General features: G+C 44.0%; 1 protein-coding gene across 1 annotated transcript in view; it reads left to right on the top strand.

Annotated features, from left to right (window-relative positions):
* The first annotated feature begins 1812 nt into the window (after positions 1-1812).
* ADGRD1 (adhesion G protein-coupled receptor D1) overlaps positions 1813-23994 on the top strand; it is a 296498-nt gene continuing 274316 nt past the window's right edge. The window contains 8 exon segments of the mRNA XM_048515018.1: positions 1813-2401; positions 2511-2547; positions 11394-11477; positions 14947-15045; positions 16147-16272; positions 19537-19713; positions 21280-21534; positions 22150-22187. Coding sequence (XP_048370975.1) covers positions 2348-2401; positions 2511-2547; positions 11394-11477; positions 14947-15045; positions 16147-16272; positions 19537-19713; positions 21280-21534; positions 22150-22187 — 870 coding nt within the window. The 5' untranslated portion in view covers positions 1813-2347.

Here is a 23994-nt window from a genome sequence, read left to right as displayed (position 1 = left end):
GCTAAATAAAATGGTGGCCAGGAAACAATATGTGGATGAGGGAAGTACAGACAAATTTTGTGGTAAATGATGACACTGAAAATGCATTTGAAATGGGATAAGTGCAGAAAAAGGCCTCTTTTTTTTACATTATTTAATGCATTCGCAGTGCAATTCTGAGGACATTTTCCTGGGAGCCAGTGTGGTGTAGAAGAAGAAGAAGAAGAAGAGTTTGGATTTATACCCCCCCTTTCTCTCCTGCAGGAGACTCAAAGGGGCTGACAATCTCCTTGCCCTTCCCCCCTCACAACAAACACCCTGGGGCTGAGAGAGCTCCGAGAAGCTGTGACTAGCCCAAGGTCACCCAGCTGGCATGTGTGGGAGTGCACACGCTAATCTGAATTCCCCAGATAAGCCTCCACAGCTCAGGTGGCAGAGCTGGGAATCAAACCCGGTTCCTCCAGATTAGATACACGAGCTCTTAACCTCCTACGCCACTGCTGCTCCAAGTGGTTAAGAACAGGTGGATTCTGATCTGGAGAACCAGTTTTGACTCCCCACTCCTCCACCTGAGTGGCAGAGGCTTATCTGGTGAATCAGATGTGTTCCTGCACTCCTACATTCCCTTGGGCTAGTCATAGTTGGCCTTGTGCTAGTCACAGTTCTCTCTGAAATCTCTCAGCCCCACCTGCCTCACAAGGTGTCTGTTGTGGGGAGAGGAAGGGAAAGGAGCTTGTCGGCCACCTTACAGGAGAGAAAGGTGGGGTATAAATCCAAACTCTTCTTCTTTTTTTATTCTGAATAGACCTGAGTAGGATTCTGTACGGACTTGCTTCACATGGCACTAGAAATAATTCAAGACATACGGGACTGCCGGTTTTAGGGGGAAATGCTGTTTTACATTAACTGGCGAGCCTCCCCTGGGTACCCACCCCTTAACTACCCACCTCATCATTACAACGAGATTACATTACAACGAGATTACATTACAACGATCATTACAACGGGAGCAGCAGTGGCACAGTGGTTAAGAGCAGGGGCGCTCTGATCTGGAGGAACCGGGTTTGATTCCCTGCTCTGCCGCTTGAGTTGTGGAGGCTTATCTGGGGAATTCAGATTAGCCTGTGCACTCCCACCTGTACACGCCAGCTGGGTGACCTTGGGCTAGTCACAGCTTCTCGGAGCTCTCTCAGCCCCACCCACCTCACAGGGTGTTTGTTGTGAGGGGGGAAGGGCAAGGAGATTGTCAGCCCCTTTGAGTCTCCTACAGGAGAGAAAGGGGGGATATAAATCCAAACTCTTCTTCTTCTTCTTCTTCTTCTTCTTCTTCTTCTTATGAGCTTTCTAGAGAATATTCCACCGATCCCCATGCTGAACTATTTGTGCTCCAATATTATACTAACTTGTGGTTGACTTAAGCCAAAGTATGTTTACACAACAATAAGCCACAGTCAATTCAGTCAGATGTGCTTCCAAGCGTACGGTGAGGGATTCTTGTTTTCGAAAACAGTTGTCCCCCAAAAGATGCATCCAACTTCAGCCAAAACTGATGAAAGTAAAACTATTGTTTGGGCGGACTTTGTTCCTTCAAATCTGTTCCTTCAATACTGACAGTTATCCCCACCCCACCCCCCCACCCCAAACAACCCTACATTTCCCCAGTTGTCCTGGTTTTTCGCAAGCTGGTGTTAGGACCCAGCTAAAGAGGTGGTGGGAAACGTGATATAAATAGAGAACCCAAACGGGACAAAGTTGGAGAAGAAAGCATGACATCATTTTGACTTTCTCTCCACCCAAAGAGAAGTCAGATGGAGGTGTAAACTAGAGCCAGCAAGGGGAGGGAGCTACACATTTCAGTTGAATTCCTCTTGCGAGAAGGAAAGCGAGGAGTCCACCGGACCAGGAAAATAAGAGGAACTAAGAGCACGGAAGGGAATCCTTCATCACAACTGCCAGATTGGCTTCCAGGAAAGGGAAGATAAATCTTAAAAAAACAAAACAAGTTTAGCTGGTAGAAGTTTGGGAATCCAGAGTTTCTTTCTGCAACTCTGTATACTTTCCATCTGTGATACTTTCCAGGGAATGGTTCCGTTCACATCTGATACGATTTTTCTTGTTTGGTTTATCAGAATGGCTTTCCTGATTACTGAAATGCTCTACCTTTGAGAAAGGATCAAACATTCCTTGCTGGAAACCAGGAAAACTTTTCTCCCTTGTAAACTGATGGAATGGACTTTATCTGAACCTTTATTTGTGACCATCTCTTTCGAAAGGATACATACTGACAAGGGAGAATTAAAAATCTGTGAAAAGAAATCTCGCCCGTGTTCGCTTCTTTGACGGACTTTTCGCGGCAAGAAAAGGGACCATGGAGAATTTGTCGCTGCTGTTATATTTTCTGTCTTTGCTGATTTTATTTCAGGTAACGTTCTTAATGCAGCTGACTTCTGATTTCTCTCAATTGCTTGGGTATTGTATTTGATACTGTTTGCTTCGTTACCTATTTATGTTATGTTCTTTTCAACATACAGGTGTATGGGAACCATACATGGCCACACGAACATCCAGGTAAGGAACCTTTCATTCCGCTCACCCCGAAAACTAAAATAGAAATGTCTTGTGTTTTTATCCTACTCCAAGAACTGGGTAACATATATGATTGTTCTCTCCTCTGAATTATTCTCACACCAACCCTGTAAGGTAGATTAGACTTGGAGAACATGATTGGCCCAAGGTCATTCAGTGAGCGTCATAGCAAAGCGGGGATTGGAACCCCAGTGTTCTCAGTTCGACAGGAACCATAATACCATACTGATGACAACATACTAATTTGCTAGTTTCTTTTCGCATATGCATTTCCATTAAAAATGCAAGCATGGCGAGTTGAACTTTGCTATTTTAAGGGATTTTAAGCAACTCAGGTATTTTGGGGCAGCGATAGAGATGGGAAGCTAATAAAGCACTTGAATTGTGAGACACACAGTGAGTCGTAAGATGCAGTGTAACAGAGGCTGCAGAAGCGCAAATCTGAAACGTGTTCACACCTCCAAAATCATACCTTGTAGTTGCAAAATATTTTGCACCACATTTCTCTTCCAATGACTTTCTCCACACCTTGAAAAGCTAAAGTGCCATGCAGTGGTAGATTGAGATGGACCGCAGGTGGTCCCTTACATCCTGAAATGTGTATATATTGTGAAGATATCCTTATTTACCAGGGATGATTCTTGTTTCTGGTCCGTATCTCTATTTTATTACAGTTTTGTTAGTAGGAATTGCTTGTGCTGTCATTCTTCAGGGTTCATCTTCCTTTCCAGCCTTTCTGGAAGTCAAATTTAGATGCTTCTTTCTACTAGCACGTATCGATGTACGTGAGTGCGCATAAACATTGATGTGCCATGCGGTGTTCAACCTGCAATTTCACACCCTGCTGATGCCAAGCTGTATTTTGAACAGATGATAAAAGGCTGTGTTATCTTAAACACAAAGAATCGTCCCCTTCTTAGCTTTTCAATCAATGGAAGATAGACTATAGCTGAGTAGACCAGCGCTACAGAGTGGAGCCTTCATCAAAGTCCACTAGATATTGGTGATCTTTGGAACAGGGATATTTCAAGCATGCCCCTGTTTTCCTGTGTGAATGCAATGTGATGCGGCGGCCAAGAAAGCTAATGCGATTTTGGGCTGTATCAGTAGGAGTATAGTGTCAAGATCGAGGGATGTAATTGTACCTCTCTACTCTGCACTGGTTAGACCTCACCTGGAATATTGTGTACAGTTCTGGGCACCACAATTTAAGAAAAATATTGACAAGTGTGAACAGGTCCAGAGGAGCGTGACCAAAATGGTGAAAGGTCTGGAATCCATGCCCTACGAGGAGAGACTTAGGGAGCTGGGGATGTTTGGTGAAGAGAAGGTTAAGCGGTGACATGATAACCATGTTTAGATATTTAAAGGGATGTCATGTTGGAGAGGGAGCAAGCTTGTTTTCTGCTGCTTCAGAGACTAGGATGCTGTTCATTACAGAGTGCTCTAGAAGGAAGCTTTGGGGTTGCCTCTGAGCATCTGCAGAATGCAATTCATAAATTTTGAAGCGCCTCCCTTTCTGCCCCCCGCCTCTCTTCAAATTTCCATCTCGAATCAACAGAGCTGATACCAAACAGTCCCCAAATTAGTTCTGGGGATCTTAAGAATAACGGAGTGCTTAAATAGTTTTGGAGGGCAGCCATGCTGTGTTGCAGTAAAAGAACTAGATTCAGATCCAGTGGCACTGCAAAGACCAACAACATTTTGGGTGCGTTCACTTTTGAGAGTGAAAGCTTCTTTCATCAGAAGGGAGCTTTGATTCTTGAAAGTCTGTACCCTGAAAATCTAAGATGCTACTGGGTTTGAATCTCAGTGCTTGAAGGCAGTGAAGATTCTATTAAGGAAGGCCTCCATTCTGTGTTGTTAAAGCTTTTGAACTTATTCAGTATTCTGATGTCAACAAACCATAATTTCATAATTTTCATAATGAAAATAAACCAAGAAGTCCTTGAGCTTCCGCCTCTTTCCCTGCGTGGGCCCTGCCAAGATGTCTTACTCTAATGAGTAATTTGTTCTGATATATAAATCTGACACTTCAAGAGGCTGGTTTGTTTCTTGTTTATAACCCAGAATTAAGTGCAATTCAGAATGTTAATTTGTGGGGAAGAAACCAATTATCATTTTTGTTGCTGTAAGAAACTGCAGTTTTTTGGTGAGGCTTACGAAAGGGCAGAGGGAGAAGTCCACAATTAATATGCTGTATAACTGAAGGATTTTGGGTTATAAAGCTAGATATGCAGCTAGTTCTATTGTGGCTGTATATGATGGTGTCGGTCCAAATGTCACTTCCTTGTTTACTATGAAACTTGTGCTTTCTGCTTTCAACCTGTTCCCCCCCCCCCCCCCGGACTTTCAGAAGGCACAAGGGAGAGGTTGCTTCTCATTAGGAAAAATTATGGTTTGTTTAGGATGTCTGAATGCAGCTAATAATACTCAAACTTGGCGAGAGGATTGTAGAGGTTTCTGCTGGTTATCGCTGATTCTCAGTTTACGTCTTTGGACTCCCACCTGGTGAGGAATGGCTGGCTGCATCTCATTCTCATTTTTAGAATACATGCATACAGATTTTCTCATACTCAGCTAATACAATGTTTGCTCTGCTGCTCATCCTCGGGAAAAAAAATAGGCTGGATTTCTGCTAACTTGTCCAAATCTGTTTATACAAACAACATCTGCTTCCCGCGGCTGGGATGGATGCACTAAATTCCACATGTTTTATGGAACTGGGGATTTCAGGAGTCGGAAGATTGAGCGCCGGGCCATTTCCTGATACAAATCTTTTTGAGCTTCCTCCTGAGCTTTCCCGCAAGTATTAAAGCCTGGATTTCTTCAGGATGTTTTCACTGGAATATAAAAAGGGTTAATCAGTCCATGGTGCTGGTGCTCTTTCCACCTCGCTCAAGCATCCAAGTTAATGAATGGAGGGATGGTCCTTGAAATAAAGGGTAGGTGTAAAATGTGGAGTGGTTGGTGGAAAGAAATCAACGATGAGCACTGTGCCTTCTAAGTAATAATTTAAAAGCCAGCGTGTGAGAGCCAGCGTGGTGTAGTAGTTAAGAGCAGGTGGATTCCAATCTGGAGAACCGGGTTTGATTCCCCACTTCTCCACCTGAGTGGCAGAGGCTTATCTGGTGAAGCAGATGTGTTTTCTCACTCCTACATTCCTGCTGGGTGACCTTGGGCTAGTTCCAGTTCTTTGGAACTCTCTCAGCCTCACCTACCTCACCAGGTGTCTGTTGTGGGGGAGGAAGGGAAAGGAGCTTGTAAGCAACTTTGAATCTCCTTACAGGAGAGAAAGGCGGGGTATAAATCCTCCTCCCCCCCCTTCTTCTTCTTCTTCTTCTTCTTCTTCTTCTTCTTCTTCTTCTTCTTCTTCTTCTTCTTCTTCTTCTTCTTCTTCTTCTTCTTCTTTCGCTTCGTTTTCGGTTGCTTTCAGCTACCTTTCGGTTTCTTCTTCTCTTCTGCCTCGGCCGCTCTTCGCTGCCTTCGCCATCTTCGCCTCTCTTTCGCTCTTCTTTCGCTCCTTTCTGTTCTTTGTCTCCTCCTCCTCCTCCTCTTCCTCCTCCTCCTCCTTTTCCTCCTCCTCCTCTTCTAAAATACACTCCATGCCAAAGTCTTTCCTGGATCACATGTGGTGGTCTTTTCTGTGCCAGCTGCCATGATGTACAGAAACAGATCTTCTTCAGTCCATCTAGGTCCATTTTGCTGGCTGCTCTTTAGCATTTGTAACTCAAGATTGTTCAGCTGGAAATACCAGGGATCTGGGACCTTCTGCATTAAAAGCAGGTGTTCTACTCCAGAGCCACTTCCCACCTGCTGAAAATTTATCCAGTGTGAGAGCAGATGTAATGTTTTAAGGGTCACCACTATCTCTAAGAGTGCAATGTCAACACTAGCCTAAATACTAAGAAATACACACGTTGCACTCTGGCTGTATCCAATCTTATATATTGATCTTCCATATAATTAATCAACTTAACACTTCTATTTGTATTTTCATTTCCTCCATTTTACTGACAGAGTTCTTCAAGATACAGTATAAGTCTTCCAACATTTATAACTAAACATAAATAACCCCTTAGTCCATTCAAGTCCTGCCAATTCTTTTTTCAGAGACAAAACTTCAGTTTCATATAGTCCATGGCCCCTTCCGCACATGCAGAACAATGCACTTTCAATCCACTTTCAGCCCACTTTGCAGCTGGATTTTACTGTGCGGAATAGCAAAGTCCACTTTTAAACAATTGTGAAAGTGGATTGAAAATGCATTATTCTGCATGTGCGGAAGGGGCCCATATTCCAATTCTGTAGGTTCTACATAAAAACGTTTCGCGCATAGAGAACGTTTTTCGTGCATCTTCCTCAGTATGTTAGTATGTTCAATCACACTTCCAACAATTCTTTGAGGCTTCTAATGGGTATATTGGCTCTCTATTATGAGTTGCCCGCTCCCATCTCTGCCTTCCGTTTCTCCTGGTCTGATTCACTGTGTCACTGGTCTGATTCAGTAACATCAACTCCACCAGTAACTTTGTACACATACATTTTTCTATCTTGGAGGGAGTTCAGCCAGCTCTGCTTTAGAGAGGAGAGTATACAAAAATAAGGCACCATAGCCCAGCAAATCTTTGGACATCAGTTCAACAGCATGCTGGGCATCACTTGGGCATCAGTTGACTCTTTGGGTCAGCATAGTTCAGTTGACTCTTTGACCCTTATAACATGTCTATACCTCCCCACAGTTTGCAGATGAAAATCGGGAGCAGAGGTGTATCTAGGGAAAAGGTAGCCCGGTATAAAATCTGAGTTTTCCATATGGGCAGCCATTTCCTCCCACCATGACCAAATAATATTTTTTGTACCAGGTCAGTGTATGGTCCTGGGGGGAAGGAGGAGGGGTGTGGGGACGATTTTCCGCCCCCCCCCCATGACTAAATGGCCACAACCCGGGGATATTTGGCCCCATATGTCCCCCTGGGCAGTATGCCCCTGACAGGGAGTTGCTGAAAACAACAATTCACATAACAAGGAACACAAATAGTTGTGCATTTTGCTGAAAGCTCTACTCTGCTGTCTGTAAGATTTTTCCTCCATCCCAAAGCCAGTCTTCTGTTGATTTAAAGGCTTAGATGATGTTTGTCCTTTGGATTAAATATATCCAAGAAAAGCCTAATTGTCCCATAGCGTCCCAGTTTAGAATTGATGCAGCACTGTGGTTTAATTAAGCCACGGTTAGTGTGACTCTCTAAATGTGGGCTCAGAATCCCAGCTCGGAAAACCCACCACAGAAGAAGAAGAAGAAGAGTTTGGATTTATGTCTCCCCTTTCTCTCCTGCAGGAGACTCCAAGGGGCTTACAATCTCCTTGCCCTTCCCCCCTCACAACAAACACGCTGTGAGGTGGGTGGGGCTGGCGTGTGTGGGAGTGCACAGGCTAATCTGAATTCCCCAGATAAGCCTCCACAACTCAAGCGGCAGAGCTGGGAATCAAACCCGGTTCTTCCAGATCAGACTGCACCTGCTCTTAGCCACTACACCACTGCTGCACAACCAGTTATACTCCCTTTGTTGCTCTCTTGCTTTGAAAACCCTACTGGGTTGCCATTCATGGGCTTGTCAGTACTTTACATGCACACATTGTGATGCCTGTCCTGGCTGTACAACGAAGTTGACTAACCGCTCCCATGTACAGCTTCATTGAGCCATTCAGGCACAGGGGCGTACTGCCCATGGGGACATGTGGGGTCAAATGTCCCTGGGCGGCAGCCATTTAGTCAAGCGCCCACACCTCTCCTCCTTCCCCCTGGATGGCCCGGCTGCATGTCTTGGCCCGCACTTCCCGGCCTGACATCTGGGACCAACTTTGGGGAGAGGAGCGCGGCTGGAAGGAGGTGCACGTGGTGGTGGAAAACTCAAATTTTGCACCAGGCTACATTTTCCCTAGATACGCCTCTGTTCAGGCATCATAAAAGGTCTGGGGAAAATAAAAATGCTTAGGAACAGGAAGGTACCATTAAAAAGCACTGAAAGCGTGTCTTCAGCATCGTCTCCCACGAAGGCACAGCACAGACAGATTGTGAACAGTGACTGAGCCAGGAGGAGACTTGCAAAGCTGGGGTATGTGGCTGGGAGGGCAAGTCTAGGGATGCTGTTCCATCTCCTGGCTGGGAGGAATTTTTTTTTATCTCCCCAAACCACCCTCTGTGTAGACATAAGAACATAAGGACAAGCCAGCTGGATCAGACCAGAGTCCATCTAGTCCAGCACTCTGCTACTCGCAGTGGCCCACCAGGTGCCTTTGGGAGCTCACATGCAGGATGTGAAAGCAATGGCCTTCTGCTGCTGCTCCTCCTGAGCACCTGGTCTGTTAAGGCATTTGCAATCTGAGCTCAAGGAGGATCAAGATTGGTAGCCATAGATCGACTTCTCCTCCATAAATCTGTCCAAGCCCTTTATAAAGCTATCCAGGTTAGTGGCCATCACCACCTCCTGTGGCAGCAGATCCCAAACACCACAATCAAGGACGCTGCTAGTGAAGAAGTGTTTCCTTTTATTAGTCCTAATTCTTCCCCCCAGCATTTTCAATGAATGCCCCCTGGTTCTAGTATTGTGAGAAAGAGAGAAAATTTTCTCTCTGTCAACATGACATTCCTTAGATCCTGCAGAAAAATGTGTCCCAGGGAAACAGGAACCTTCAGTTGGCTCTTGACAGCTTGCCCACCTGGAGCTCAGCATGTGTGACCATCTGCAGCCGAAGAAGGCGCTCAGGGAAGGGAAATGTTCCCATTTAGCTCTGGGGCTTATTTATGTATTGGTCGGAAGCAGAAGGAGAAAGAAAACCCGAAGAGCCCAGATGTTGCTCCACGCTTGCAGAATGGTAGAGCTCACTTTTTAAGTGCTTATTTTCCCAGCTGCTACTTTGCATACCGCGCAGAGGGGAATAAGCGTTTGCCGTTCTGCGAGTGGTGGTTTGTGTGCGCCGAAGACACTGGATTTGACGTGGGACGGATTCTGCTGTGTTGGGACGGGCTATAGGGGTCGTGGGGAGAAAGCCATTGGCAGACAATTTAGCTGTGCCTCTCCCTTGAAACTGAGGAAGCAGAGAGCAGGATTAGTCCCCATTCAGCATTTCCCAGGCTTTACTTATTCACTTATTACTGAAAACCAGTGTGGTCCAGTAACAAGGTTCTGGGTGTTGGAATTTTCAGCCTTGCTTGCATGCAGCAGCAGCACAAGCAGCAGGGAATTCTGGGAAGCTGCGCGAACATTCTAAAGGTGGCAGTTAAAAACCGTTGGTAGTTCTGTTGGTCCTTGACTGACTGAGAGAAAAGAGGTTTCTCTGTGTACCGCTAACCAATGCTATGTAAAAGTGCTTTTTGACTAAAGATACTGTATAAGAAGGAGCTGTGTGGCGTAGTGGTTAAGTGCTTGCACTGCCACTCACATGGTCAGGAGTTCGAGCCCCCTGTGGGTCAGATATCCTGGCAGCTGGCTCATGGTCAACTCAGCTATCCATCCTTTCTTTGGTTGGTAAATGAGTACCTAGCACATAGCTAGAGGGTAAAGAATAGCCGGGGAAAGCAATGGCAAACTACCCCACAAAAAAGAGCTTGCCTATGAAATCACTGCTTGCAGTGGTACCCCAGGGTCAGACATGACTGAAGGGGAAACTTTACTGTATAAGCTAACTATCACAACCAAACTGTAACAAATGACAAGCTGTGAATGTAACAATATATATGTAATACTTTGTTGATATGTATATACTGTTTATTTTTCTCTCTGGGTTAAAGTTCTCCTTACGTTTATGGACTTCTGAGGTAAAATGGCTGGTCTTTTGAGAGATAACTATTCTAATTTAATGTGCCACGCAGTCCACATTTCAGCTCGTTACTCTGCTTGACAGGATTATATATTGTAAATATACCTGTTGCCCTTCACTGGGGAACCGGGGTACAGATCCCTGCTCTGCCTTGAAGCTCACATGATAAAATTGAGCTTGTAATTCTCTCCCAGCTTCATAGGGTTGCCAGCCTCCAGGTGGGGCCTGGAGATTGCCCGGAATTACAACAGAGCTTCAGATGACAGAGATCAGTTCCCCTGGAGAAAGTTGCTGCTTTAGAAGAAGAAGAAGAGTTTGGATTTATATCCCCCCTTTCTCTCCTGTAGGAGACTCAAAGGGGCTTACAATCTCCTTGCCCTTCCCCCCTCACAACAAACACCCTGTGAGGTGGGTGGGGCTGAGAGAGCTCCGAGAAGCTGTGACTGGCCCAAGGTCACCCAGCTGGCGTGTGTGGGAGTGCACAGGCTAATCTGAATTCCCCAGATAAGCCTCCACAGCTCAGGCGGCAGAGCTGGGAATCAAACCTGGTTCCTCCAGATTAGATACATGAGCTCTTAACCTCCTACGCCACTGCTGCTCCTTTAGAAAGAAGAGGAGGAGGAGTTTGGATTTATACTCTGCTTTTCTCAACCATAGGGTGTCCCGAAGTGGCTTACAAACATTCTCCTCAGAACTCTCTCAGTCTGACTTACCTCACAAGATTCAATTTCCACAGATTAGCTTGTGCACTCCAACGCATGCCTTGGGCTAGTCACAGTTTTTTGGGAGCTCTCTCAATCCCACTCACCTCACAGGGAGTTTGTTGGCGGAAGGGAAAGGGGATTGTAAGCCTCTTAGTCTCCTTATAGGAAATAAAGGGTGGGATTTAAATCTTCTCTTCTTCTTGTAGCACCACCAGGGGCCGGTCAATTTCGGCTTGCTGCTCCCCCTTGAATGTCACCTTTCTCTTTGAACTCCTTAACATTTGGTGTTTTTTTTTTAAACAGGGTTTGATGTTCTAGCCCAAGCATCACACTACTGGCCTCTGGGCAGGGTGGAAGGAATCCATGAGTTGCGGGACACGAATGGAGGTAGATCCGATGCTTTGTGATATCCTTTTTTTTTTTTGGAAAAGTCAGAATGTGAAGAAAGTGATGCGCAGAAACAAAAGCCGTTCAGCAGACTCACTCAAGCTGTGCCAGATGGCATTTTACACCTCTTTATGCAGCAAATACTTGGGAACCTGGATTTTTGTTTTGTTTTGCATTTCAAAGCTGCCTTCCTCAAACTTCCATCTTCTGTTTAGAGGTGATCCACAGAGAGCTGTGACCGTAACAGCAGGGAGGGGAATCTCATGTTCCAAAGCGTCACTGACAAATCAAGACATTCTCCACGATTTTGTAGGTGCAATGAATTCCTAAAATTGACCACAGTGAATCCAGTGGTGGGATTCAAATAATTTTACAACTGATTGTTTGCAAGCATCATTTTAACAACTGGTTCTGCCAAAGTGGTGTGAACCTGCTGAATCCCACCACTGGTTGGATCCTTCCCCCCCTTGCTGAGCCAGAGCAGCCAGGCTGTAGATTTTTGTCTCCAACTATGATCCTAACAACACTGCTGCTTGTCTAGACCAGGGTTTGGAATATGCTGCCACAGGAGGTGGTGATGGCCACTAACCTGGATAGCTTTAAAAAGGGTTTGGACAGATTTATGGAGAAGTCGATCTATGGCTACCAATCTTGATCCTCAATCTCAGATTGCAAATGCCTTAGCAGACCAGGTGCTCGGGAGCAGCGGCAGCAGCAGAAGGCCATTGCTTTCACATCCTGCATGTGAGCTCCCAAAGGCACCTGGTGGGCCACTGCGAGTAGCAGAGTGCTGGACTAGATGGACTCTGGTCTGATCTAGCAGGCTAGTTCTTATGTTCTTATGTTATGTTCAGGGTTTATTAAAGTACAGCTTAATGTGTGGACAAATCTTCCTTGCCAAATGAATGCGTGTTATTACTGTGATGATTTCCCTGTGATATGAAAGTTGCATTTGGTACAAGCAATCAACAGTGGATGGTTTCGCACATGCAAATTATCCATGGATCCAGCAGCAAGGAAGGTGCACATATGAACCAGGCCAGAGGCTTGTTTTGAACAGGGTGTAGCATCCACAGAGGGTTTATGTAGCAGGTGCTCCCTCTCTTATTATGCCTCTCTTCTACTCATTGCTTTGGGGGATATTATTTACGTTTCCCTTCCATTTGTCATAATTCCATCCAATTGTTTTTCATTCTATTCGCCTTCTCATATACCCTTGACACATCATGTGCTTGCCTATCACGTTGATCCATTTTACTTGTTGAAATCTTTGTAGCTGCAGCCCAGTTCCATATCTCTCAACGGTTGACTTTGATGGATGTCGGTGTCACCCAGTTAAATTTTCAGAGGTCTATATATTCGTAGGGCTTTGGATTCCTTCAACAGAAGTTGCCCCTGTCATACCATGAGCATAGCAGAACTGCAGAACTGGTTTTCCATTAGAAAATTCAAGGAAGGGTGTTGGAAAGAAACGCCGTCAACTGTCAGTGACTATGAACTATGAGACATAATCTGAACCCCCCCAAGTTTAGTGATAGTGTACCTTCACATATTAGATGCTGGGGACAAATAATGGCAAAGGGTTATTGTCATATGCATTGCTTGAGAGCCAGAGTGGTGTAGTGGTTAAGAACAGGTGGATTCTCACCTGGAGAACCAGGTTTGATTCCCCACTTCTCCACCTGAATGGCAGAGGCTTATCTGGTGAACCAGATGTGTTTCTGCACTCCTACATTCCTGCTGGGTGACCTTGGGCTAGTCACAGTTCATTCAGATCTCTTTCAGCCCCACCTGCCTCCCAAGGTGTCTTTTGTGGGGAGAGGAAGGGAAAGGAGCTTGTAAGCCACCTTGAGTCTCCTTACAGGATAGAAAGGCAGGGTATAAATCCAAACCTTCTTCCTGGAGGCATCTGGTCAGCCACTTTTGGAAATAGGACAATGGACTAAACAACCTGATCCATTCCAGGAAGGAAATTTTTATATTCCTTTAGCTATTTAAAAAAATGACTGAGAAAGAAGAATGTTTCAGTTGCACTTTTGGTGAACTTTAAAACATCATTTTACAATCACTGGCATAGACCCAGTTTTGCAAAGTTAGACCCAGTGATTGCATTAAATGTTCCTCTGATGGAGGATGTCTTCCTCCAACGGAAATAGTTACAGAGGGTAGCTGTGTGGGTCTGCAGTCGAAGAGCAAGATTCAAGTCTGTTAGCATCTTGGAGACCAAAAAGATTTTCCGTGTATGAGCTTCTGAGGGTCAAAGATCCCTCCATGGGATAAGTTTTGATTTTCAAAAAGCTCATGCTTCAAATATCTTCTTGGTCCACAAGGTGTTACGGGGACTTAAATCTAGCTGTTCCTCCAACGGAAGAAGTCCTGACTGATTGAAACAGATATGTCGGTAGCGCTTTGATTGTGTGTTCCTGAATTGCAGGGGGTTGGACTTGACGGCCCTTGTGGTCTCTTCCAACTCTATGATTCTATGATTCACCTTCTCCAGTGATTCAAGGTGGTTAACTATTTATTTGTTTGTTTACTTTGATGTTTACCCCTCGCTTCCTGACTGAAGTCAGGCTCTGGGTGGCTAACAATCAGAAGAATCAGACAAACAATTAGACACTTAAACAAATACCCTATACAAACATATGCAAACAAATATAACCTATACAAACAAGAATGAAAATAATTAAAATCCATTAAAAACATTCTAAAACTGTCCAGAGACATTTCTAAAGAAAGTTAGGTGGTCCCTCCCATAATAAATACATTCACTGATAGAGGGAGTTGTTCTCCAACTGAAGAAGAAGGCTTACCTGAAGGGAACCAGGTAAAATTTAGCTCAGGAACAGCCACAGGCCCCTTCCGCACATGCAGAATAATGCACTTTCAATCCACTTTCAATGCACTTTGCAGCTGGATTTTACTGTGCGGAAGAGCAGAATCCACTTGCAAACAATTGTGGATTGAAAGGGCATTATTCTGCATGTGCGGAAGGGGCCACAGAGAGAACTCCTAAGACTATTTTCTGGGTCACTTGTGCTGCGTTAGAACAGCAACGGTCAAACTTTGGATCTCGAAGTTCCTGAAAGACCCTGGCCTGCTGCCCTGGTTGCCCACTAATTAGTACCCCTGATTAGTAACTGGGTCGTTTCGGTGCCCAGTAGAGATTTTTGATAGCAGGGGCAACTGCTAGTGTAAATAATGAATATGTGTACGTGCACTATGCATTTTTGATGCTGTTATTTCTGGGGTGAAAGGACACCTGAATGTCGGCTTTATTTGCAAAATTGGTGGGATAGAGGAAAAGAATGTGTGGGAGGGCGGATCCGGCTTAGGAGAGAGTCACTACCGCTTGAGTTTCACCTCCTTCCCCCTCTCCCCATTGAGAGAAATGGACTGGCAGATTCATATTCATCTTGTGTTTTATTCATCGTATTGCTTTTGTTTTTGTCTTTGTCATTCCACCCAGCTCTAAGAGTCCACAACTTCACTGTGCTTCCTCCTTCCAATAACTCTACTTTTGTATATACCAATGACTCTGCCTACTCTAACTTCTCTGCAACTGTAGGTGAGACTTCCGTACGTTACTTCTGCATTTGCCATGCATCAACATTTCTGATCAGTGTTAGGTTTGGAACTGGAGGTTCACTGGCAGCTACAAGTTGGGTTTAAGTGTGTTAAGAATCTTTAAATATAATTGTGTATATGTATTAAATAATATGTATTATTTTTTAAACGTCTCCATGGTAAGCAAGTAATTAAAAGGAGATCCAAGTAGGCCTGGGGCAGACATCACTTGACCATGGTTAGTGCTAACCGTGGCATGGTCTTTTAACCCTGGTTAAGATCACAAAGGTACACTTCCCTTTCAGGGCTTCTGTAGGAAGGCACTAGCTCTATACAGATATCTTAAATAGGTAGAATGACTTTGTTATCAAGGTGGGTCAGACACAAAGTCATAGTGGTAATTTCTGCCCCAGTCTCACTGCATAAACACTGGGTGTATGAACATAGATGTATGGATACATATACTAGCATGGTGTAGTGAGTTAAGAGCAGGTGGACTCTAATCTGAAGAACCGGGTTTGATTCCCCACTGCTCAGTATGAGCAGCGAACTCCTATCCGGTGAGCTGTTTCCCATGTGAGGCCTGCAGGGTGACCATGGACTAGTCACAGTTCTCTCAGAGCTCTCTCAGCCCCACCTACCTTACAAGGTGTCTGTTGTAGGGAGAGGAAGGGAAAAGGTGGTTGTAAGCCACCTTGAGACTCCTTACAGGAGAGGAAAATGGGGTATACATCCAAACTCTTCTTCTTCCCTTTTTTTCAGTTTATGGATGGGCATGGAGAGTATGCTTTTGTGATTGTCCTGTCACAAAATAAATGCTCGTTTTTTCTTTAAAGTGAATTAACAGGGGTCCAGCTTGGGTTGCCAGTCTCCAGGCAGTGGCTGGAGATCTTTTGGACTTACAGTTGCTCTCCAGATGGCAGAAATCAGTTTCCTGGGAGAAACTGGCTGCTCTGGAGGGTGGAAATTATGACATTGCACCCCTGCTGAGTTCTCGCCATTCCCCAAACTCTGCCTTGCCCAGGCTCCATCTTCATGTGTGAGCTGTGAAGAAAATATATATTTTTAAAACTTGCCTCTTTCTTACATTTCCCTTCCTCAGACATAGTAGAAGGCATGGTAAACAGGGGAGTTTGTATCCCAGATTCAACTGGAGGAATGAGGTTTCTCCTCTTCGGAAGCGACCAAAATTCTTGCATTATTAATCCAGAACTTTGTGAACCTGAAGGTTAGTATACAGCCATTATTAGTGCTTGGGATTATGGTTTCACTTGTATTTGTTAGAAGAGCTTTCCACGGACACCTGAATCGCTACTGGGGTGTTGCCTTAAGGGTTTCAGACTGTATGGCCGTGTTCCAGTAGCATCTTCAGGAGAGGGGATCTTGATGTGTGGTAGCAGTAAAAGCAAGTAGAGAGAAATTATATATATATACCCGCTTGGGAATGTCCAGTTTTTTTATTGTTTTGCACTTATAACTTATTGTTTTGCACTTACAAAAGCAGGACAGTGAGAGAGAGATATATAGATAGATAGAGATAGATAGATGATAGATAGATAGATAGATAGATAGATAGAGAGAGAGAGAGAGAGAGAGAGAGAGAGAGAGAGAGTGCAAAGAGATGATACAATTCCTCTCAGTAATATTCAGGAATCAGTAAAATCTACTCTTAGGGAAGTTAATTGTATATGAACATGTCACAAAATATTCTTCAACCTCTCCCATTTTTCTAAAAACAATCCAAGCAATGTGCTTAGAAATTGCAAATCCTGTTATTTGAATACAGCGGAACCTCAGTTTTCGCTGGTAATCCGTCTGGCGACACTCGGTGAAAACTGAAACCGGTGAAAACCGAAGCTACGCTGTTTGTGCATGCACTACGCAAACTGAGTAGCAAATTTACGCAAAAAGCATAAATTTATGCAAACGGCATAGCCGGAAACCGAAGCGCCTGGCAAAAACCGAGGCAAAAAACTGGCCAGGGGCGACTGGCGAAAACTGAAACGGACAAAAACCGAAGGCTACGATTACTGAGGTTCCACTGTAATTATTTGCATATTGGCATAATTTAACTATGGGTTTAAAAATAGCAAGAAAAAGTTCCAAACAATTTCCAAAAAGATTTTCTTTCTCCACCCCACCCATTGTTCCAAAGGGTGAAGAGGGAAAAACACAACTAAGCTTATTTTTATTTATTTAGATTGTATACTCCGTTCTACTCTAAGGAGTTTACAAGGCCGCCATTCTTCCTTTCCCATTTCCTTCCCCTCTCGTACTGTGTTGAAGCCATTATATCATTATCCCATCTTCTCTTAAAGCACTTAGAAGAATTTTAAGCCGCTATAAGTAATTTTGTAAGCCCTCTGGTGCCCCTACTGAGTTTTAACCAAAGTGTTAGAAAAATTTCACTCAAATGGAGAAGAAAAACACGTTTTCATGTGTCGTGTAACAGGGAGAAAGAGAGAGGCTATGCTATAGTGCAACCTCTCTTTTTTAGCTTTTAAAGTAATGCTCCAGCTATGTTTGAGTAAATGCGCTACGCAATCATGTAACTCTTAGTGTTGGATGGCACCATTTTCATTTACAGTCTCAAACATCCTTGTCGAGATTGGTTTATGTGTAAAAGTATATTTCTGTCCTGGAGCATTTGCTTATTTTAACATTCCTCTTTTCTGGCATGCCGCTTGCAATAACAAAGGAAAACAAGCAACTGGGCAATAATGTACAGTCAATAAAAACCCGAAGAAAGAAATAGAAAATGTTATAGGCTTTACAGAACAGACATTCTAGGGTGAAAAACAGGATGCTTTTAGAAGTCTTTGGAATGTAAGCAAAGAAGAACAATCTGCTATTTTCAGAGATAAGAGGTTCCACAGACTCCAGATAGGGTGGTCAACCTCAGTTGAGGTCTGGAGCTCCCAGAATTACAACCTATTTCCACCTAGAGGAAAAGGGAGCTTAGAAGGCTGACTCCATGACATCATATTCTACACCGGTGCCGTCCTTTGGCACTGATCAGCTGTTCACTGAAGGACTTACTAGAAGCAAAAGCAGGCCTATGCCTGCTTTACTAGCTATGCCAGTGATGGCGAACCTTTTTGAGACTGAGTGCCCAAACTGCAACCCAAAACCTACTTATTTATTGCAAAGTGCCAACACGGCAATTTAACCTGAATACTGAGGTTTTAGTTTAGAAAAAACGGTTGGCTCAGAGGCGTGCATTACTCAGGAGTAAGCTTGGTGGTAGTCGGTGGCTTTGCTTTGAAGCAACTGTGCATCTCTTCCAATGGGTGAATCACGACCCTAGGAGGGTTTACTCAGAAGCAAGCCCCATTGCCAGCAACCAAGCTTACTCCCAAGTAAAGGATTGTGCTTTTGTTCTTTGCAAGAAAATCAGTGGGGTTTAACAGCGCTTAACAGGGTTACCTACGCTGCTTCCCCAAAACTTGGTTTTAGGTTTAATGCTAATAATCGAGCCCAGCGGCCCTGGCCAGCCTAGATGTGGGGGGGGGGCACTCTGTTTGCGCGTGCCCACAGAGAGGGCTCTGAGTGCCACCTCTGGCACCCGTGCCATAGGTTGCTACCACTGAGCTATGCTGTGATGTCACTTCCACCACACATTGGAAGTGATATCATAATGTTGTCTGTGATGCTCTGTTATTTGAGCAAAAACTCTAAGGTAAAAATGACTTCTACTGGCAGTTTTTTAAATTTGTGCTTCAAAATCAAAATTCTAAACATACACAAAGACCGAAATCCAGCAAATTATACTTATTTCATAGGGACTTCCACTTCTGCACCGAATACTAAGGTTTAAATCCTACACTTTCAACACTTGGCCATTAAGCATCAAAATGAAGTTAAATGTTCAGCATCATTACTTATGAAAAAAGACTCACTTTTCACTATTAGGTCATAATTGAACAAGCCTTAACCTTCAAAACCATTAGCTATCAATATTTTTTTCTATCTAGAAATTCTATCAAGGGTTTCTGATCATCCGTGAGCTTAATTAAGTTCTTTTCTTTAAGTAGTGAAGTTGACTTGGCCACCTCTAGTACCTTCACCTGCCATTTGGTAAAAATGATTTCTACCATAGAGTTTTTGCCCAAACACCAGAGCATTCCATTAGGGATGCTGACCTAGGTCTTTCTTTGCTTCTGGTCATTCCCTGCCCTCCCCTGGTGGCCAGGGGGTACCTGGCAACCCTATCACATTCCAACTTACTTACTTCCCTTCCACAGACTCCACCCTCCCCAGTCTTCACCCCCAAATCTTTGGTAATTTCCCAGCCCAGACTGGGCAACCTTGGTTTGGGACCATGACAGTAAATCCGCCCGCTTTCCACCAGCAGTTGTTAGCATGGAAGCTGTCTCAAACACATGGCCACTGCAGTAATTGGATATGTACTGGTCAATGTGCAGAGTTTAAGCTCTGTGTACATCTTCTCATTGACAATCCATCTTTCATCTTTCTTCTTTGCCTCTGTTAGGTGTAACATTCTCTTTTTTCTGGAAGACAAAGGCTCAGAAAGCCAATTCTCCCCCAGCATATGGTGATCAGGTGCTTTCCAATGGGTTCAAGATCTCCTTCAGTGAAGGAAAAGGATCTGTGGAACTGTATAACCATCAGCATTCGTGGAAGTGGGAGGCAAGTTTCATCCCATCAGGTAAATTTGGGTGTGGCTGGGTTCTTGGAGATAAGCAGAAATAATGGATGCAAGAAGTATGGTGTAGTGGTTAAGAGCAGGTGGACACTAATCTGGAGAGCCGGGTTTGATTCCCTACATCTCCATATGAGCAATGGACTCTTGTCTGGTGAACTGGATTTCTTCTTCTTCTTCTTCTTCTTCTTCTTCTTCTTCTTCTTCTTCTTCTTCTTCTTCTTCTTCTTCTTCTTCTTCTTCTTCTTCTTCTTCTTCTTCTTCTTCTTCTTCTTCTTCTTCTTCTTCTTCTTCTTCTTCTTCTTCTTCTTCTTCTTCTTCTTCTTCTTCTTCTTCTGTTGTCACTTGATTAAGAAGTCTTAACCAATTGTAGATGTTTCAGTTAATTGATATGCACACCATGTCAGAGGACGCTAGGGCTAATCAAGATGTCAGACTCCACTGGAAATGGGATTATGTCTAGATAAGACCAGTGTTCCCTTTTGTAGTCCTGCTCCAGGACAATCCTCAGCATAAGGCAAGGGGAAGGGAAGCTTGGACTTATACCCCACTTTTCTCTCTCGTAGAAGTCTCAAGGCAGCTTACAAACTCCTTTTCCCTTCCTCTCCTCACAACAGACACCTTGTTAAGTAGGTGGGGCTGAGAGAGTTTTAAGAGAACTGTGAATAGCCCAAGGTCACCCTCTTGGCTTCATATATAGGAGCAGGGAAACAAATCCAGTTCGCTAGATAAGGGTCTACCACTCATGTGGAGGAGTGGGGAATCAGACCCGGTTCTACAGATTAGAGTTGATCTCTCAAGGGCAGAAGGTGAAGCTTGAAAACAAGATAAGCTCTAGCATCTCCCTTGTCTCAAATGAGACCCAACTTTTAGGCTACACAGTGATGGATCATTTTGCACAAGCAGTATAAGGGTGTGCTTTGAGGTGGCAAAACAGACTATACTGTATCTATTGGAGACGGACATTCCTGTTCATGAATTCTCCTCTCTAAAAGCAACTTCCTGCAAGAAGAAATTTAGTGCCAAAGAGACTGAGCTGTACTAGACTCCTCCCAACCTGAAATATTGATTTTTGTTTTGTTTTGCTTGCAAGGAGGTTTTTATATGAGGAAAGTTCAGAACAGTATTCCATAGTCTGTCTTATCCTACAATCTAACATTTCTATTACTTCATTTAACTGGATCTTAGTTGACAATTAATATATATTAAATCCAATTTTTATACTAAATGCTGAAAGGTAGGTTTGACGACTCTGGATTTGTAAATTCTTGGAGGTTTGGGGGTGGATCCTGAGGAGGGGGGAATTTAGGAAGGGGAGGGGTCTCAGCAGGGTATAATACCAGAGAGCCCGCCCTCTAAAGCCACCATTTTCTCCAGGGGAACTTATCTCTCAAGTCTGAAGATCAGTGGTAATACCTGCAGATTCCCACGCCTCACATTATGGCTGGCAATTCAGCTTTAAAGGACCGGTAGAATATGGATCTCCACCTACCTCCGAATATAATTACTTCTGAGATGGAGTTTTGTGTCAGTGAATTTATGGAATCTTAGCATCTCCTCTGCTCCTTTCAGGTCCCTACTGGACTCATGTTCTCTTTACCTGGAAATCTCAGGATGGTTTGAAAGTGTACGTCAATGGAACTTTACACACCACAGATCCTAGCGGGAAAATTTCCTACAGCTATGCAGACTCAAATTCAAATATGTTGACGGGATCAGAGGGTGACCAGACCAGGCGTTATGCTAATGGGTTTTTTGATGAATTTATCATATGGGAAAGAGTGCTCACACCTAAGGAAGTTGAACAGTATTTTACAGCCGCTGTAGGTAAGTGGAAACACCAGCCATATCAGCCACCTCTGTGTGTGTTCGTACGTGTATGTGCAAATTTTGGACCGGATCTCAAAGAGGAGACACTCAGGATTTGCAAACCCACAACAACTCCTGGTTTCAGAGGCCAGTTATAATGGGAATCTTGGTTTGCGTTAATAACTTTGGTGCAGATAAAATGCTGAGCTTTCCACCTGAGGGAGAGAGGGAGTGATTCGTGCTAGGGAGCTGGTGGTGTGGGGAATCATGTTCTTGTGGTTGGTTATCAACTTGCAAACGCTTGTTTGCTAGGTGCTAGTGTTATGTATGCGCTGGGAAAGAGGCCAAAGAGCTTAATGTGCAGAGTGGCTCATACCGGAGGGGGCACTTTTTAAAGATTCCTTGATATTCTTAGATGCTCTGGTATCAGGGAGCATCTGTTCGCTTGGCAGGGAAGCAATATCTGTGACTGAGGCATCATCACAGGTTGCAGCTGGCAGGTCGGCTGACTTCTCCAGCTTTTACCCTGGTTTGTATTTTATCTTAAATCCTGTGCTGCTATTGTTTAAGGTGAAGGGAAAAATTAGTGTGAATGTTTTTTTCCAGGTGATCAACCTTTGCTTTCTTCGACAGCTCCATGGGGCCAGCCAATGACAGAAACACCTCCAATGGTAGGTGAGGTCCTGAAATTGACTGCTTCATGAAAAAAAGTTTCCATCCAAATATTTTAATCAGCTTTTTTAAAAAAATTAACCCATTCATTTGGGCTCACAGAATTTTGTTCATGCTTTCTTACCCTTGGGCTTTCTTATCCTTCCACACTCTCAAAACCCATTTTGGAAAACCCAGCAATGATGTCATGCCTCTCTAGGAATCACCAGAAACTCTGGAGTGCCTGTGGATTCCCAGAGAAGGTAGTGACCAGAACTGATGTCATGTGATTGCAAATAACTTTTTAGACAACATTACCTTTCTCCTGCTGACTGCAAAAGCAGTGGTGGGAAACCGGATTTGGGGGTGGGAGTCTGAGAATCCTTCTTTTGATGTGGTGGGATCACTTTATAGCAGTGGTGGCGAACCTTTGGCACTCCAGATGTTATGGACTACAATTCTCATCAGCCCAATTGGCCATGCTGGCAGGGGCTGATGGGAATTGTAGTCCATAACATCTGGAGTGCCAAAGGTTCGCCACCACGGCATTATAGCATGTACCGTGGCTTGGTGGACCGCAATCAGAAGGGAAGAGGGAACTGGCAAATATATGAAGAAGTTCCCCATCTGGAGCTTTAGAGCAGGAATCCTCCATCTTGGTCTGTCTGTGGACCCTTTTGGAATTTTGAGGATTGGAAGTGGACACCAGCATAAAATGGCTGCCCCAAGAGGCAATCAGAACACAGCTGCCACAGGGAGTGAGGTCCAGCCACAAAAGATGCCAGGAAACACATAAGATTATACCACAATGTCCACTGGGAATGAGTGCTTTACAGTGCAATCCAGAACAGAGTTATTCGAGTCTTCAATGGGTTTAGACTGGAGGAACTCTGTTCTGGATTGCACTGTCAGAGAACTTCAGCCAATTATTGTCTGTAACAGGAATTAAAACACACACACAAGTAAAGCTTCCAATTTAACTTGTAGCACAAATAAGTGTTTCTCTGGACCGATTGCCTCGTCCTCTTCGCTGACACTTCAGAAATTCAGCTCATGCTCCTCAAGTCTGAAGCGAACAAGATGAAAACTAATGGGATTTTGACGTAGCTGTTATCAAGTGTGTTTAGTCAGAATGAGAAAGGAAGCAATTTTCCCTCGGTCGAGGTGAAATGCTTTGGTATTTGTTTTTGTTAAAGCCTCTTTCGCTCATTGCTAGTTCTCAAGATCATTTTGTTGAAGCAAGCTGCAAGTAAATGGCTGGTTGGTGAGTGCTGTTCACCATGGGCCCAGGATGGCAGCTCTCTCCACAGCAATTTGAATATGTTTCCTGAAGGATTGTGGCAGTGTGGCGTTCTGTGGACTTTGCATATAACAGAGAAATTGGATAATTTTATCAGCCATGATAGCTAAATGGATCTTCCGTGTAAAGAGGCAGAGTGCTGGTTGCTGAGGAGAGATAACAAGGGCAAACCATCATGCCTTGCTTGGCCATGGTTGACATTTTTTAGCAATAAATTGTTAGATTAGTCAGACCTTGGTTGCTCTGCCAAGACCTTTCTGATATTCTTAGGAGCGTTCCACACAACCAAATTGATATAAAGGGTTGAGGCATTGATCTCCATACAGAAAATAACAACATGGGAGGCCATTCTGAGATGAAAGTAATGTACAGAAGCATTATCTTGGAATAGATACTATTATTTTAGATAACATCATCCTTAGAGATGGTACTTCAAGATTAAAAAACCCACAGGTCACTACAGGGATGTAACAATTTAAAATTTAATGGAGGAGAACACGGAAAGAAGAGACACAAATGTGGATGGA

This window comes from Sphaerodactylus townsendi, linkage group LG13 (genome assembly GCF_021028975.2).
Source record: "Sphaerodactylus townsendi isolate TG3544 linkage group LG13, MPM_Stown_v2.3, whole genome shotgun sequence".
Classification (NCBI taxonomy): Eukaryota; Metazoa; Chordata; class Lepidosauria; order Squamata; family Sphaerodactylidae; genus Sphaerodactylus; species Sphaerodactylus townsendi.
The sequence above is the reverse complement of the archived record's forward strand: the minus strand, read 5'-3'. Positions and strand labels throughout refer to the sequence as shown.